The sequence below is a fragment of the Hesperophylax consimilis genome, chromosome 12 (assembly GCF_061612785.1).
Source record: "Hesperophylax consimilis isolate HC1 chromosome 12, BYU_Hcon_1.0, whole genome shotgun sequence".
In the NCBI taxonomy this organism is placed as follows: Eukaryota; Metazoa; Arthropoda; class Insecta; order Trichoptera; family Limnephilidae; genus Hesperophylax; species Hesperophylax consimilis.
In genome coordinates, this window is record NC_142847.1 from 28,038,392 (window position 1) to 28,057,740 (window position 19,349).

The 19,349-nt window shown below is 32.4% G+C and overlaps 1 protein-coding gene across 7 annotated transcripts in view; it reads left to right on the plus strand.

The window, feature by feature from the left end:
* Positions 1 to 16,625, plus strand: part of LOC149419420 (G protein-activated inward rectifier potassium channel 3-like) — a 56,544-nt gene extending 39,919 nt beyond the window's left edge. For 4 of the 7 annotated variants that reach the window (XM_089638293.1, XM_089638289.1, XM_089638288.1 and 1 more), the window contains 2 exons: positions 13,973 to 15,030; positions 15,831 to 16,625. In XM_089638293.1, the coding sequence (XP_089494419.1) occupies positions 13,973 to 15,030; positions 15,831 to 16,090 (1,318 nt within the window). In that variant the 3' untranslated portion in view covers positions 16,091 to 16,625. Of the gene's footprint in view, positions 1 to 10,907; positions 11,240 to 13,972; positions 15,031 to 15,493 lie in introns of those variants that run through there. The other 3 variants (XR_016302898.1, XM_089638291.1, XM_089638292.1) reach the window with 3 other exon arrangements.
* Positions 16,626 to 19,349: the final 2,724 nt, after the last annotated feature.

Below are 19,349 nucleotides of genomic sequence, written 5' to 3' on the forward strand. Positions count from 1 at the left end.
GGCACAACATTTTCGCCGAGCGCCATCTGATTCTATTTTCATCATAACTTAGTTGTTTTTTGCAAAATGATGTTTTTGTAAATTGTGCCGTATTACCCGATAATGTGTTTATGTATTCATATTTGTATGGTTATTGTATGATCTACCTACGTAGTTTCCCCAGAATAGCTAGTTATAATCAGAGAAATGATTTTTTAAATCGTTTCCTTAAGGATACGCTGGCGTTCGTGAGATCCATTTCATTGTGGCATTAATTATTAAATTCCACAGCACCCTGCTTTTATAGTTTATTAGCCATGATAATGTCCATGAGATTGGAAATTAATTCCCATAACTTAACTACTGTCAGATTATTTTTACTCTAATGGTAAAGTATTATATACTAAGTTGGCATTCAGTGTTATTATTACATCCTTTAGACAGGCGTTTAAATTTATTACATAGAACCTCATGCAATCAATGATAATCAAATAACAGAGATTTTGTTGCATCGGTCATGAGAAATATTATAGAAATGGACTAACTAACTACCATCACGCCATTTCCCCGCAAGGGTAGGCAGAGAGGACGGACCGCCAAACAACTAGGTCTTTGCACACACTCCTTGCCTCATTCACGTTGACCTGATCGTTCCATGTCTTCTACAGGCGTCCCTGACTTTTTCTACCATCTACATACGCGTCATGCACTCCTTTCTTCGTTCATTCGCTCTATATTATGCCCAAACCACCCCTTAATCATCCTACTCATTTCGCTTACATCAGGCTTGCATTCTTTGCGAATCTTCATATTTCTCAAACGATCATACGTGGTTTTTCTACACATACGCCTCAGGGATCTCATTTCTACAAGGATATTATAAAACAAACGTTTCCAAGGTAGCTTTAAATAGGCAGTTAATTGATGATCAACCATTGATGGGTAAATGTTTAACAGCTAGGTGCAGATCTACAAACTTTTCTGTGGAGATGGATAAATAGAAACTGACGAACTGTGATATGATGCCTCAGAAAAAGCAGAAAATTTTGTACATATCTCTAAGTCTTTATATTATTTTTTTATTAGTAATGAGTAAAACCAATTTTGTAAAATCCTTTCAAGTACTCAAATTTAAAATTCATCATTAATTCAGAGGAAAATTTCGTTAAAAAATCAATTAAGGAAGTATAAAAAATTAAAGATTTTTAATCGATAACATAAATTCTTATCAAAATTGAGTAATTTAAATGTGATATTTCAAATGCCACCATCTTTGATCAATATTTTTTTTGATTGGTTTCGTTGTTGTGTTAGTTCTTCTACAGTCGTATAATCGACGTTTACAAACAATAGTAATTATTGTAATCACGCTGAAAATATGTGGGCTTATGTGAGCAACATAATTAATTGAACCAGATGTTAAAACTAAAGTGGATAACACCAACAGACCAAAATAGCGTAACGAAGAATCGAAATGTAGTCATCTCACGAATATAGAGACATCCATCGAAAAGCATTATAATTCCGGACTGGAAGAATATCAATATTAGAAATGGCTTAACCTTGAAAAAGGTATCTATTGGAATCTCAGGAAATAATTTACTATCGCAATTGCTATGACAGTCATAACACATAAACATTACTTATAATAAATAAGCATAATGTCCTCATGTTATGAAGGTACATCATAAATCTAACGTAACCACCCACAGGAGTCGTTAGAAGCAACATTTTATTCAAATTAAATAGTAAATTAGCTGGATTATTATTTTGTTTTTTTTTACTGTTTAATAATAAACACATTATAATTTAGAAGATTCGATTTAAAGAAAACCGCTTTACCTTAATGACCTATAATAATTATTTAAAAAAAATTCTAGATTAAACTGCAAATTATTGGATTACCTTATTTTGCCAATATTTTTTCAAAAGATTTTAATTAAATAAATAAAAGATTTATTATCAGGTGACTTACCTCTTAAAGGATTTACATATCGTAAACAAATACATTTACATGCTTTAATGTATCTTGCATAAATTATTGCGTAAGCAAATATAAAAAATAACCATCTCTCTCAGGCTAGTAGTAGCTAATTTTAAAAAAAAACATTTTTTTTGGTTTGACTGAGAATCGAACCACGCTCCGCAGGGACTAGAGTCAACACCGCTAATACCTAAGCGTAAATAAAATAAAAATAAAATAGTTAGGACGGGTTGTTTCGGAGAATTTGAACAATTCATCAAATTTCAACGTTCATTTTCAATTTCTGTGAAAGATTTTTTCAAGTTCTGTTTTTATTTCAGTTTTTTCAAGCAACTAGCCTACAATGATATAAAAACAGAACTTGAATAAGTCTTTCACAGAACCCTAAAATGAACGTTGAAATTTGATGAATTGTTCAAATTCTCCGAAACAACCCGTCCTGTTTTCCCCGACACGATTTAAATTTGCGATTTTGAATCTGGAATCGGGTTCGAATCTTAACTTACACATAAAAATGGATATCTCTGAAGGAATTAAATGTATAAATAATATAGGTACCTACCTAACCATAATTTAAAAAATATAATAATAAGCATTTTATTTTTTTATTAAATTCGTAACTCGAAATTGGTAGCTTCGTCAATTATTTGTGGTAATAATAATTAGGTGACATGTAAGTGTAAGATGATGTACGAGATAATGTATGAATGCGAATGAATAAATGTGCAGTATGTGTACCTCTCTGCCTACTGCTTTGTAAGTTAACACGAGACAAAATAAAATAATGCCGACGTAAGTGTAGCAGTCTGATATATTGGAGGAGCCTGCAGTTGAATTTGCCATATCAAATCTATAAAATAACGTGGGAATCTTAAGAACATAAGTGATGAAGTCGTATAAAAATAAAATTCGGTGCGCGGCCCGGCGTAATGGACGGACCTACGGTCGATTTTGCCCTAGCAGGCCTAGAAAATCGATATTTCCACTTGGGTTATCTGATTATATTAATACTCCAGCGTCTGGACGGTGTAGGCCCTCTGATTGGTCAAATTTAATTTGTCTGTTTCGGTTAAATTCCGCTAACTTGAAAGTTAAGACACGATTTCATACTAAAATAGGATCGCCTCATAATAATACGAGATATCTTCAAAAGCAACGTTTCTGCTCATATAATTTTTGGATAATATCGAAGAAAATATGTTTTAGAAAGTTCATAATCCATTGGATTAATTACATTACAATGAAAATTATCCACAGTTACGTGATTATGCTTGACGTTTATAAAAAAAATCACGCGTCCCTTCAATGGCCGATACGCACGGCTATAGATGGCCGACAGAGAGCGCACCTCTGGCGGTTTAAAAACGAACCAAATGAATGGCGCGAATATTTAAATATGCAGCTCACAATATTTGACTACTTACGATTAACAAGCGTTTACTAAGAAGATTTCTTCTGGAAGCTTATCACTTTGTAATGGCATTTTTCATTATTATTTATATTTTTTTTTGTTTATTAATTATAACTGATTTTATATTGACATGTTTTCTAATTTCTAAAATTTCAAAATTATTTATTTGCGGTGCTTTATATCCTGAGTGAAGTATTTTAAGACCTGATTTTTTTATCGAAAGTGTGATCATTATTCAAAAGATGATTTGCAAACTCAGATTCACTATTTCAAAGACCGTTTGAAGAGAATATGTTTAATTTTTTTATTTAGTATTTCAACTATCAATTTATTAGAATAACCGTTATTAAATGCTATTTGTCTTATGAATATATTGTTTTATGGTTATATGCTATTTGTTTTTTTCAGGTCTTAAAATACTTCACTATAAATAATTTTGAAATTTTAGAAATGAGGAAACATGTTAATATAAAAGCAGATATAATTAACAAGATTTTTTTTATAAACTCTCTTTTAAATATTTTCCCACTCAACTGGTCTTTCCCGTCTAACGATATTGTAATTCCTAATTATTATAAACCCAGCCTACTGTTAAACCCTCCCCCTCCTTCCACTTCTTCTTTCCCAATTGCAATCTATATTTAATTTTTGACTTCGGTGTATACACAATAAAATGTAAACATTATATTTTTTCATTTATTGGACAATTTGCATAGCGCCGCTTTTGTGAGATATCACCTCAGGGGCGCTATATTGTAATAATCTACCTTTATATATAAATTTTTACTCTCCTGATGATGTTGTATATATAATCTAACTTTAAACTTTATTAGATACAGTAAAAGTTGTAGGTAAAGAATTACCACCAGTTGGAGTAAAATTAACACCTTTTAATTAAACCGACTGCTAATCTCATCGCACAATTCCCCTCCTTTTATTCATAAACACTGGTACAATTAATAAATATGTAATAATCTATTATTTAAGTCAACTTTTTTATAACTATCTTTAATGGTGACAAACTAAACGATATATATTCAACTTATAGACATTGACGGTTGTAACACATATTTAAGCACTGCAAGTCTCCTATGAGCTAATTATATTAGGTACCTAAGATAACAGTTAATATCAGTTGTAGACATGTAGTCAATAATAGTGTTTCATTTGAAATAATCCATCACAAATACGTAAAATTTCATTTATTCAAACAACTGTCATTCTTATTATGCGTAAATTTAGCATGTTATTATTAATTAACTCCTTCCTGTTCCGTGTTTTAACAATATATATACTCACCCTCTCTATGTGAATGTCCTAATATCTATCTATTAAATGTAACTGTTGTTAATATCACTTAAAATGGGCGAAGCCCAACGAAGTGCCGCCCGCAGGGCCTAGCAGAAAAAAACCCGCGGAGCGGGTTTTTAACTGCTAGTTTCAATTATTTCTGATAAAGTATTACTAAAAACCCAAATGTTTCGAGAGAGAGATCCCTCGGGAAGTTACTTTTTCATCGTTTAAAAAAATAAAATCTTATGCTTACCGCTAATTACATAGTTGAAAAACGTTTTATAAAATTTTCAAACTATTCTACATACGAGTCCCGTAAGGTAGGGTCCTGTTTTTATTAATCTTAAATACAAATAACTTACATCCGTAGAGATCCCTCCAGTAACATTTGAGATTTTAGTAATACGTTCATTCAGCAGTAATTAAAATGTGAGCATCGAACAAACCCCCTTTATTAGTATCTTATGTCGCAATAAATAATAATTGTTTTATCTTAATTTTCGTGATTCTGTCATTATTTAAAGAATAATGTCAGTCAATGTGTTGATAAAAATCTTGATAAATCAAATTGAATATCTTTGATATTCCCCAAGCTATAACATTTTATGAGGTTTTGCGCTAATCTAGGAATAATTACCGTTTTATATGCTGATTATTTCAATAATCATTGTTTGATCATTTTCCTGACGGATTACACCAATAATAGAATGTAAAAATAAATGTTGTATCTATAAGAGGATTGTTAACAAGAATCACAATGAAACTTTCTCCTTAAGCACATATAATAATAGAATAATATTGTTATATTTTGGACACAGATGATAGGTATATTGGCTTATTTTGATTTATTGCGATTTTAAAAAAATGCTGCTCCTTTTGTTGTACAGTCTACATACAACTTTTTGAGATACAGACCTCAGACTTTTTGGAATATTTTACATTCTCTATTTATAAACGCCCTTTTAAATGATTTTACCTTGTTTATCAAATAGACCTGAAATGTATAACATATTATAACTTATTGCAAGTTATCTCCAAGTTCAGAGTTAATAAACCCCAACCGCAAATCCATGGATTGATGAATGGTCAGCCGGTGCATATTTTATTATTTTGTTTTGGTTATCTTACTGACATCCTCATTCCAACCACGTGCCATGACGTCACACCCCACAGCCTCTCTGATTATTTACCGTGCATGTGATAATTGAATATAATGATACAATACCTGCGATATCTGTATGTAACACTGAGATAAGCAGTACGCCTGTAGAGGTTGGCTCGTAGCGGGGTATCATTTTCCAAATGGTATATATTTCCTGTCATCAGCACTCTTCGTGATGGTGTGAATAATCATTAGAGTCCTGTGAGCTCAATTCCTTTGTAGATTAAGTATTATTCTATAACCTCCGTGGTGGAGTGGTCAAGCGGTAAAAAGGCTCACAGGTCCTCAAATTGGTCATGGTTTTACAACCCGGTTAAGTAAATATAGAGGATTTTCTCGTAAACTCTCTTATTTTTTTAATTTCTATTGATTTGGACAGATGTTTTCACTTACGTGAGAATCATCCAATAATAAAAACTCAGTTGGTATACAAATAGATACAAAAAATTACAAAAAACTTGTGAAATGAATTCTAGGTCAACAGTATCCAATTATAAACATATTTTCCTTGAAAACCTACCTTTTTTAAGGAATATCTATATTTTATATGGTATACCTACCTACTTTCGATGGCTTTTAAATCGGCCAACGGAAATATAGAATTCAAGAAGTCTACTTCATGTAAGCTATTTTAGTTATTCGTAGACGCATTCTACAGCTTTGGCTATGGTCTACATACGTTTTTACACAGAGCATAAGTAATAGCTTTGGCTATGGTCTACATACGTTTTTACACAGAGCATAATATAGCAGGGCAGTAATAGCTTTGGCTATGGTCTACATACGTTTTTACACAGAGCATAAGTAATAGCTTTGGCTATGGTCTACATACGTTTTTACACAGAGCATAATATAGCAGGGCAGTAATAGCTTTGGCTATGGTCTACATACGTTTTTACACAGAGCATAATATAGCAGGGCAGTAATAGCTTTGGCTATGGTCTACATACGTTTTTACACAGAGTATAATATAGCAGGGCAGTAATAGCTTTGGCTATGGTCTACATACGTTTTTACACAGAGCATAAGTAATAGTTTTGGCTATGGTCTACATACGTTTTTACACAGAGCATAAGTTCCAGAGTAGAACATACTTTCATAATCGCCCCGATGAGAGCCAACATTTCGGAATAAATGATACGTTTGTGTGGTTTATTAACCAAATCTGAAGGAGTGTCAAAAGAGTGGAACTGACAACCAAACTTCTTCTTACTCTTCGTATCATCCCCCTACCCCTCCCCCCACAGACAATTCATATCTAAGGTAATATCACATTAATGCATATATATGTATGTACTATGTAAAAAAATTAAATCAATATTCGATATTATTTAGATAAACACGGTGTCAAACAGTGCAAGTCTAAAAATACGTTCATGGAAACAAGAAAATGCAATGTCAAGGTTTGATCCAAGCTAGAGGATTAATATTTATTGCACGGGAGAAGTTTACATAAGCTTACAAATAATTTTAAGACGTAACAAGAGTGTAATTTGAATACTTATAAACTAATTACCATTTACTATAACCGCATTTACAGATTCTTTTGTTTTTAAATCTCGATTTGCCTAGATTTCAGACAACATGGCGCATGACAACTAACATTATCTTTCTGTTTTCTTTAGTATATTTTTCGGTAAATCAATGCATTTGCATAAGTACCATATAGATAATAATTGTTGTGCCTTAAGCCGGTAAATTCAATCATTAAATCAATAAATAAAAATTATTCAGCTCTTGTTGGTTATTAATTAATTAAGTAGCCAATATAAAAGTATGAAATTGTTTACTTCTTGGAAATACAGGCCTGATTTAAAAATATCATTGAATGTTTCCACAATTAAATCATATGGGCCACTTTTATTTTGTACGTCTTTCAAATATAAAACGAAGTATTAAAAAACATGTTTAAAAATCAATAGTCAGAAAACATGTCTTTTTTTTATGCTCTGGATCCAAAGTTTTCAGATTCGCCAATCAAACATAATGTTAGTATATATAGGGTTCCTCACTCACCTATATGTTATCTGTAATCATTAGAACACACCAATTGAGAAAACATGATTCCGAATAGACACGTTGTTGATCGAAATGATTTATTAAACAGCTATTTTTAGACTATTTTTAAAATAGAATAAGATAGGGTTATCAAAACGGAGCATATTTTTAATTTCTCCCCCGACTTCCCCATTTCTTCGGCATTTCGTTAGTTTGTCGTTAGTCCAGTTAAAACTCTTTCTTGGCAATAGTACACCTTTGTCGTTAGTAAAGCTAGTTAAAATATTTCGCTGGAAATAAAACTAGTACCTAATATACCCTCTTTGTTGAAAAAACTAGTTCACACTTTTGTTGGCAATAGAACTAGTACACCTTTATCGAGTAAAACTACCTTAAACATTTCAATATAACTAGTCACCTAATCTGTGGTTACATAATATGTTTTCATTGTAAATACAACTAGTACACCTTTGTCGTTAGTAAAGCTTCTTTAAACTGTACGTCGGAAATATAACTAGTACACTACACCTTCCTCGTTGGTAAAACTAATTTTAACGTTTCTTTGGAAATAGCACTAGCGCACATTTGTCGTGAGTAAAGCTGGTTTAAAGTTTTCGTTGGAAATAGAACGAGTACCTAATATACCCTGAAAAATTAGTTTAAACTTTTGTTAACAATAGAGCTAGTACCCTATGTCAACTTTAAAGTTTTCGTTGGCAACGTAAGTAGTCGCCTAATCTGTGGTCACATGATATGTGGTAACATATATATTTTAACATCATTTAACGTAATAATACTAAAATTTTTAATACCTTCCGTTTTCTGATACGATATCACCGTCACAAAGTAAACAAAGAAATCATTTCTTTGATCGATGAAGAAATGTGTTAAATTGATTGTCCCATATTTTATTATGAAACCGATCTTTTATAATCGTCTTATTAAAGAGAACTGATTGAATATTCACCGATTTAATGACACAATTCGATCTAATCGACAGTCAGCAATCATTAATAACAGATCTTATCTTCTGTTGTATTATTAATTAATTAATCAATCAAAAAACCTTCTGATTGTATCCTGCCGTCTCGTATGACTCTATTTGAGATAGGTGTTGCCAATTTTGCCTATATCTGACGGGATAAGGAGCTAAATAACAACATATTAATTTTATTATATCCACACTATGTTAATGTTAAAAATACATATATATTGTTTTATAATGAATACCGCATAAGAGTTCCAACTGCTTCTTCTGCTACTTCTGGAGCCAGTGAGACTATGGCATCCTTCATCAGGGTTTGTTGTTAGGCTGAAGGTAGTGGGGGGGAGGAGATGGGGAATTGGAGGGTATAGGAGTACCTGGCCATTCGGATATGGTGAAAAAACACGGCTAAAGCCATTTCAAGCAACTTTTCAATTCTGAATGGTGGTCTTACATCAGAGCGATACTGAAAGTATCTTCCACTATGGAACGTGCCGAAAGGATACTATATATTATTTTTTATTAAAAAAATGTGAAATAACACAAATTCATGAAATAAAAAAAATTGATTGCCAGTCGAGAGCCTTAAAAATATCCTAATAGTGTAGTTTTTACTATTTCTACTTCTGCCTTTGATGTTTTAATAAATTTCCAGTAGCTTTTTATTGAATAAAGAAGTAGAATCATAGGAACACACGTTAAAAGGAGTGGAATCATAGGAATACACTTCAAAAATTATTCAGAAAAACATAATAATGTCCATAGATCAATAACATTCATAAAATATTATCTTATTTATGCACTGTTGTATTTTTTCCATTCTTGATAACCTACAAATAAATCTAAGTCTTTGCCTGCGATGTCTGTGTATTTCTTAAAGCCTCGAATAATCTGAGAGCAAACTATGCCATTTGTATGTAATTTAACTACGGTTCTAAGTTGCTACTGGGCGTAGCAAACTCCTGTTCTCACACGACCGTTTTGCATGCCATTTGTCATTTGACTTTCTTATTTGCTGTTTTGCAATACTATAATACCTAGCTACCTGCGACTAAAGTTTGAAAGAAGAATTGTCATTGAGACGTTTCTTTAGACAAATTGAATAATTCCTTATTTGAATTTTTTTCTAAATAATAAAATATTTGGTTTATAATTAAGTAGGTACGCATTTATGTTCCTACTTACAAATCTCACGACTACAAAGGAAATTTTGGTTTTGATTTACAAAATAAGACAAATTTAGATATATTTCCATTAAATTATCATTTTTATAACGCTCCTACTTTATCTTTCCTTCCCCTCACTTGTTTTATCTGAAAATAACAAGCTATATTTGGAGTGACATAATCGACTGACTTCAATTAGCGTTAATCAAATAAAAAGTACTGTTTTTTTACTTCGCAAATTACTTCCGGTCAAAGTACATGCAAATTTATCCCCAATGCCGTGAATGCTTCTTTTCAAACACTGAAGAGATAAACCTCTATAAGTGTGTTGTAGGCGTATCTGGTGTGCCCGAAGTAAGACCAATTTTCCCTTAAATCGAATGAAATTGATAAACAAAATTCTTTTTTGAACCGCTAATAGGAATCGGTAATATGTCTCAAGTAAATTGGCGAAAATATATTTTTTAATCGGTTTTGATCGCGTGTACACTTCTAAAGATTCTGTTCAGTGATTTCTACTTCAATGTTTTCTCAATGCCCTACGTAAACAATATTTTCATTATAATATCGTAATAAAGGATGAAATCTATTCTTCGAATGACGAGTTCTGCGGGAAATAGATTTCATTCTGTATGCTTTTCTTATTATCACATCCATTACGACGATAAATAGTATATTTTCACCAAAAAGGGTATTTATATCGGCAAAAAAACATGAATTAGCATCCATTTAAATGTTTTATAGCCCCCCGAGCGCCACGTAGTGACGGAGACGCGAAAAGCTTTTGTTATTGAAATTCGTTAACACAGTGTGTTTATTTGATATTCGCGACATCTTTATTAGCTGGAACAGAGTTTGATGGAAATGGCAAACATGGCGTCGCCAGCCTCCGATATTATTGCTCTAGAAGCTGTAACCAAATCAAACAGATGTGAGAATTGATAAAAGGACGTATTGAAAACTGCAGTGCTCTTAGTAAGCGTACTGAACGGGCGACAAATGGTTCGGTTCGCAAATAGTGCCGCGAGTTCGAAATACAAATCAATATTCATTTTCGCCATTTTTTTTTTTGACAGCCAGTGTTCAACAATTCAGTGTTGCTAGTTTTCGTGGATATTAGTATTTAAATAATGGAATCTCCAGAATCACCCGGGACAAAGGAGGAGACTCATCTCATTCCTCAGGGTTGGAACAATTCGCCCAAGATTGTTCACACTAATGGATCTCTATCACCTGGGATTTATTATCCCACTGTAAAAAGGTAACTTTTAAAAGCCATGAGTGTGTTTACGAAAATTAAAATCGCGGCCATTGTTGTATTTGACCAAGTCTGATTTTGTTTTATTTCAGATAGATTGTCGTAATAGTTCTACCTAAATATTGTTAGAAGAAAATGTCAAATTTAAAAAAATTCTATCAGTACCATGTACAAAGTCAAAACAATATTTAAACTGTATTAATCTAGCATTGTGTTACTACCAATATTTAACCTATTTCACCTAAGTTAACCTAACCTAACAATATTTTTAATGAACTTGACTGTATTATACCAAATTATACAGACAGTAGAAAAAATACAGTTTTTTTTTTCATCGTGATCTCAAAAAAGATTTTCTACCTAACCTAACCTAACATAACCTTACATAACCTAACCTAATTAACCTAATCTAACAATATTTAAAATAAACTTGACTGTATTATACCAAATTATACGGACAGTAAAAACATATATAGTTTTTATTTTTTATTTTTCATTGTGATCTCAAAAAAGATTTTTTATGCAATTTTGTTGTTAAAAAGTGAAAATTTAGTTGTTGTACCTGAACTCTTTGCATGTAATGATTGAATCTATACCTATTATGCATTTCAAGACCAAAATGTTACCTATCAATGTTTTTGCAGTATTAAAACATTTTTTAAAGAAAACTTTTAGTTGTGTATTTAATGAATGAAGACATTGAAATACAAAATGGCCGTCAATCTTATTAAAACGGAACATTATTATCTTACGAGGTCGTCCTCCTTTGTTATTTTTACTGTATTCCTTATTCGTAATAACATAGCTATCAAATTATTAAATAAAGAAAAGATCTGTAAAATGCTAAAAAACATAAATTGTTCTTCAAATGTATTAATTTCTAAAAGATTTCTACTTCTACCGCTAGAGGCGCTGTCTGTATATATGCCTTTAATAGGAAAGTTTTGATTAAATAGTGTTAAAGGTATTTGAATATTAAGACTTTTACGACCTTTCCAATATAATATAAAAAGATAACACGTCAACCTTGTAGATTAAAATTAAATTAAAATGTATAATATTATTGTTGTTTGTTTATGTTGATTTCTGCAGCTTTAAGGCGGCAATCTCGAAAAGGAAAATTAATGCTTCTGTACCATATATAATCACAGAGAAATAAACATTTTAATTATTTCTACCATCCATATTAAGAATTATAAATAAATTTAATGTAAATAGCGTTTATTATTATTATGCAGATGATCCAAAATTGTATTGATAATCTTATTTAAAAACCAGTTTGTTAGTAAGAAGAGATTTAAAATGACGTTATAATAATAATTAGATAATATAAAATAGAATTGAGTAGCAGATTTGTACCTTCCATCTTTTTTTAACGATATTAATATGGTTAATGATGTTTGCGGTAAACTTAATACTTGAGAATGTAATGCTTTAGTAGGCAGAGCCGGAACAAGGGCGGAACAACCAAAGGTAACGGACATCGGCGATATTCAAAAAAAGACCATTAAAAAAGCTATTTATTTAAATGAAATTTTTCATGTTTTGGCTGTCACATTCGAAGTTCATTCGGAAAAAAATTCAATAAGGTCGTTACGATCTTTCCCAAAATTGACACTTATTGTGGGATGCCCCAGGTGTCAAAATACCTTGTTTTAGTTCTGCACGTAGTGTGTAGTAATTTACGTTGCGGAGATATTTCACGGTCATTTAAACTGCGTATATACAAATATGATTTATAATTTGTAATTTTAATATAATGCACGCACCCACACATTTATGCACCTTTTGGTCAAGATGATTGAGATCATAAGGCGTGCTTTACATACGTAATTACTAGTTACAAATCTGCACGATCATTGAGAAACCTCGATTTGAGATAGAATATAATCTGAGATTTTACTATAACATTTTAGTGAACTTAAGCCGAATCTTAATGCCAAATCACTATTTTGATTAATCTTTATAATGAATTGGTATACATTATGAAAACCAAAAAATATGTTTTACTTAAATTGAAGGTTTTCCTATCGCTTCGCTTGAGTAGAATACAAATAAAAAAATAAATTACTCAATGAAAAATATACTAGTAAACTACTAAAAAAACATTTTTTTTCAATAGAAATTTATGAACGCATGAAGGAAACAACTTTAAAAAATACAGTATTATAGCCAAGATTATCTGTGACAGTTTCACTTGAGAAACTTTTTTGCTTGAAATCGACCGTTTCTAGACTCCGTTTGTCAAGCGATTTTAATGCATATTACTTACGATATAAGGTATACCAAGAATAGGTATATACATTTTTGGCTTGTAGCTTTCTCTTAAAGCAAACATTTTTCCTATTATTTACTTCTGATATTGTTTCATTTTTTTTTTCGATGATTTTTTATGATAATAAAATTAGTGATAAGATATAGATTGACTACACAAACCACCCATCATGTAAGAATTTTCATTTGAAGAAGATCAGTTGATCAGAGTTGACATTGATCAGAGTTGAAATTAATCAGCGTATAAGCATTTATACAGGAATGTGTTGTTTTAGCTCGGTACATACAGATTTATAAAATCATATAATAATGATTTATTACCCACGCATTCTTATCGATATTAGCGAGGTTTGGAGCCTGCTACAAAGCGGTTAAAATTTTAAAATTGATGTGTGTTTTTGTTTTTGTTTTTACAAATGTTACCAACTCTTATTAAAGCTATGTTTTTTGTTTAACTTGCAGAAACCGCGCCCACCGTTTCGGGGGCATGCGCAAAGTTCGGCGGCGCGCAGTCCTCAAGAACGGCGAGTGCAACATTCTGCAATCGCGCATCTCACAGCGCCGGTTGCGCTTCCTGCAGGACATCTTCACCACCCTCGTGGACACCCAGTGGAGGTGGACTCTCATCGTGTTTACTCTCAGCTTTATCCTCTCCTGGCTCGGGTTCGCCGTCATCTGGTGGCTCATCGCCTTCACCCACGGAGACCTGGAACCCGCACATTTACCCTCAAACCAGGAAGAATCCAACTGGAAACCCTGCATGGCAAACATCAACAACTTTGCCTCATGTTTCCTGTTCAGCATTGAAACTCAACACACCATCGGCTACGGCTCTCGCCTTACAACGGAAGAATGCCCAGAAGCCATATTCGTCATGTGCATTCAGAGCATCTTTGGAGTCATGATGCAAGCCTTCATGGTAGGCATCGTATTCGCTAAGATGACCCGCCCTAAACACAGAACTCAAACTCTTCTCTTTTCCAAATACGCAATCGTTTGCCAGAGAGATGGGGAATTGTGTCTCATGTTCAGGGTGGGAGATATGAGGAAATCTCACATAATCGGTGCTAGTATTCGAGCCCAACTGATTAGAAGTAAGATGACAAAGGAAGGTGAGTGCCTCACCCAGTATCAAACAGAACTGGAAGTTACAGCCGATGGTTGTGATGCGGATTTGTTTTTTATTTGGCCACTGACGGTGGTTCACAAAATAACCAGCAACAGTCCCCTCTTCACGTACACTGCTGGAGATATGCTTCAAGATCGATTTGAGATTGTTGTTATATTGGAAGGAACGATTGAATCTACAGGTCAGACCACGCAAGCGAGGTCCAGCTATATTGCGAGTGAGATCCTCTGGGGACACAGGTTCGACCCCCTCGTATCCTATAATAAAGAGAGACAAGGGTACGAGGTGGACTATTCGAAATTCGACGAAACGACACAAGTTGACACACCGCTCTGCTCTGGGAAGGAGTTGGCGGACTTTTATAAAGTTCAAGATGACTTCCGAAGCGTTGGTCAGTACCCGATGTTTTAACTCAAACATTAAAAATAAATTCCATTTATGAATATCTGTTTTATCTTGTTTAATAAACGTATTCAGTTATTTTTGTCTGATGCCAAAATCATATAAAAAATTATGCAGATGCTACACGTATTGTAGAAACTTTTAAAGTTTTTTTAACTTTTTAAAACAATTGAACACAACTCAGTAAAGAAACCAGATACTGGTGATTTGCTTGTAGATCGTTGACATTTTCTATCCTTTGCCAAAAGTAGACTACTCTATTAATATTTGATGATTTGGAAATAATAAACATATCTATGATTATCAAATTATTGATTAGGTACCCGTTTTATAATACATTTGTTGCTTCTTTCACAATATGTTTGAATTCTCGGCAACTGTTCTGTCTGTCTGTTACCTACATATCGTATTGTCAGCTTTGTGTCATTGTGTTGTCTTGCTTGTCCCCTCAGATCTCGGAGATTCTGTGTCTCTGCGGAGAGTTCCTGTACCAGAAATCCCACCACCACTCGAAACAGCTATCACCATCTGACCAGGATCATCCCTCATCTCATCTCATAATATGAAAGAACCTGTTAAATAAATTGTTAGTAATTAAGTAGTGAATCGTGTTGTATGTTTTATCAAACTGATATTATTTGTTTGGGAACTGGCCAGAAGTTAATGTTTGTATCATTTGTGAAGTCTCCATTGCTTTTATGTTAGACAATAGTTGTATGCTCCCGAACTTAATCATGCTTCAGTAGATACTTTAAATATCAGATTACAAGACATTGATAATTGTGATAGGTTACCGGACCCCACAGTTGCAGTCTCCGGTGTTCACCAACGACGTCATTCGGGTCTTCCCAATGGACAATCAGTCTTTAAGTTCGTCATCTGAGGATGAAGCTCTTGCAGAAAATAGGGAAGTCGACAAGTTTGTCGATGCTCAGGACGTTCAGGGGACAACAGCAAAGGCGGAAGAGGTCATCGATATTGAAAAGACATTAGTGCAAGTTGAAACTAGAGACGAACATTCTAGTGATGAACGTGATTATAAAAAGTGATAATTTAAATAAATTAAACCAGTTATATTAGACGACGTAGTATTAATAATTTTCGAATAGTTGACTAAGACCAAAAGTAGAGTAGAAACTCATATCATGTAGTGTTAAGTTTTAAATAAGAAGTTTTATTTGTGAGAAATGTTGGATTTACTAAATCGCCCTCGGGACCAAACTGTTGACGACACTTGGAATAAACATTGCATTGATGATGTGTTTGCATATTGAATTACGATCTTCATTAGCACGCCATCGAAGACATTTTATTAGTATTCAATAGTCTCTATTTATAATTAATTTAATATGACACTAAGTGCCATTAATGTGTTCTACTCGCCTGCAATAATTCATTATGATATTTATTACACATTTAGGAATGTAATGTAAACATCTCCATTGGATTAACCCGACAGATTGTTATTAAAAATATTTGTAAATAGTAGGTAACATTTAATAGAATTTACGAACGCCTTTACGAATATTTGAAATATTTTAATGTTTTGGCTTAACGAAGTTGCAATAAAGTTTTTTTTTAATATGTAAATAAATTTATTCTTTAAAAAAATCCTATATTTTTCCGACCGTATTATAGCCTTTTCTTCCTTTCTGCATCACTTCCTTTATTTCTACGTTAAAGCTCAAATGCAGAGATAAAATTTCATGGAAACATCACTTTTTTCAAATATACCTTAATTTTTTTTTTCGACAATATTTTACATTTCTTATTACAATTTAGTAATGTTTGCCTCACTGGGTAGCTTACCCGTGCTGAGGCCTTCATTATATCACACAAAAAAAATATTCATAATACATTTATAGAAAATACATATAATTTTGATGAAGAAAAAAAAAACAAATTTCCATATATTTAGAAAAAATACATTAGATACATATTTTTTTCTAGGATCTTCTAATTTTGTAAATTTGGTAAATATTCACAGAGAACTAGGTAGGATTATTATTCTATTTAATTAATTCAATTATACCAATATTTAAATTCAAATCATTCCATAATGGGGGTATAATATTTATCACCAGAAAATCCACAGTTTTGGAAATCACCTTTGTTTTGCAAATTACATAGATTTTTTTTATTTTTTATTTTCTATTCAAACTTACTGAATACCTATCAAAAATGTATGACGCACCACACGGACATTTACAGACGGTGATGCCAATTGAGTAGATTTTGTGGATACAAAAAACTACGGATTTAAAAAAAAAAACATTTTTTTTTTAACTTATCACACTCAATATAAAACTTGGCCGGTTACTTTGTGATGAAATTTTCTTTTGGGTAGAAACACAATACATAACATTTTAATCAATTGCCACTTCAGTAGAAATATCTGATATTTTATTGTTTTAAATATCAAAATAAAATTTTAAAAAATAATTAAGTTAGTAGGTATAAAATACATTTAAAAAAATAAATATTGATGTCTATTTCAATAACAAAAATGTGGTAAATATTATTGAATGTAAAAAGGTAGTATCTTCAAATTAAAATACATATATACATAATATATTAAATCTCATAAAAAAATTAACACAGGCTGGGCAATGAGGTCGAGATCTGCAGTGGACACTAGCGACCGGGAACAAAGTATAGGTGAGAAGGACGATAACGATTTTATGAGAATATAAAATTAACGTACTTAACGCAATATTTATTAAATAAACATGTGTGATATGTACTGTGGATATTATTCATGTATTGGTATAGTAGGTAGTAAATCTAAGCGAAAAATAAAACGATAACGGTCACAATAAAAATCTCGATTTCTTATGTAAAAATAGTGTTCACTATAAGTAACATAATACCAACCTAATATTTTACTTATTTTGGAGTGTAAGGAGAATATATGACGCGTAACTGAATGATGAAAGAAGTCGGCGGCGCCCGTGGAAAAGATCGCACGATCAAGTGAACAAGATACTTGTTCACTTGATACTTGGAGTTGGGCCATGTCAATAGTCTGTATAACAGAAGAGTATGTATGAATTTGAATGAAGCAAACATTAATTTTAACCTCCTGGATAATAATAGTTGACTTAGCCCGTCGCACAGTGACAGATATTTGAGATGATATTCCCGAATTTATTTATTTTTTAGTGATTATTTCTCAATCAACCACTATCACTTAAAATTTAATCCGTAATCAAATTTAATAAACCTTTTTAAAATTATGTTATTGTTTTATTTATGTTGTACACGAAAAAAAACATATTTTCCCGTCGATCGTCCGACGACCAACAAATATGCAGTGGGGCGGTCCATGTTTCTATCATGCTAAGCATACCTAAAGGTTACAAGTCAAAAACCACGACTTTTTAGGAGAGTGATTTGAAATTTATAAATTGTGATTACTTCTATTGGGTGAGTAACAAATGCATATTTTTAATTGAAATATTTTTTTAATATTTTACTTACCACGTATGTACTGAAAAATACATTGAAAATTAGGTAAATCTAAAATTATATTATTTTGCTTATACTCTTTATACGTAGCATTATAGATTTATTTTCCTAACTTAATATTTATTAGGTAAATAGTAGTAACTATGCTATAGTAACAAATTAGGCATAAAAATATCACAAAAAGTGATTAGGTAATCTATACAAAAAACATACCCATTTTTAATGATGTTACAACTAATGTGTAGTCACATTGAAAATAGTGTAGGTTTTAACTCTTCGCCGCTCTGAATTCCCCCTCGGGGCTACCACTGACCCCCTAGATCTCTGCAACGCTCCCCCGGGGACAATATCACCCACGTTGGAAATCACCGTATTAACAAAAATGAAAACAACGATGTTGATGTCGCCGGTTATTGGCACAAGCCGAGTGAATAATACTCGATAAGTCACATGATTGATGCGTGTATTGTTTACATGGTGTATTTATTAGAAAACACATTAAAATTGGTTGAAATGTCAAATACCGCCAGTAGCCGATTTACCCTTAATTAACCCTTTGCCGCTCCGCATTTGACCCGTGGGTTACCACCGGTCCCCCAGGATCTCTCCAACACTCCCGGGGGGGGAAATATCGCTCACTTTGGAAACCACTGTGTTAACAAATAATGAAAACAACGATGTTGATGTCACCGGTTGTTGGCACAAGCTAACTTAAGGCGATACACTACGTCGTGTAATATTTTAAATCAAGCCGCTATCAATAAAACCCCTTACGTAGATGGCGATAAGGTTTAAATTCCCGCTTAACACCATCCGCCTGTTTTGATTTATGCAAGAAAA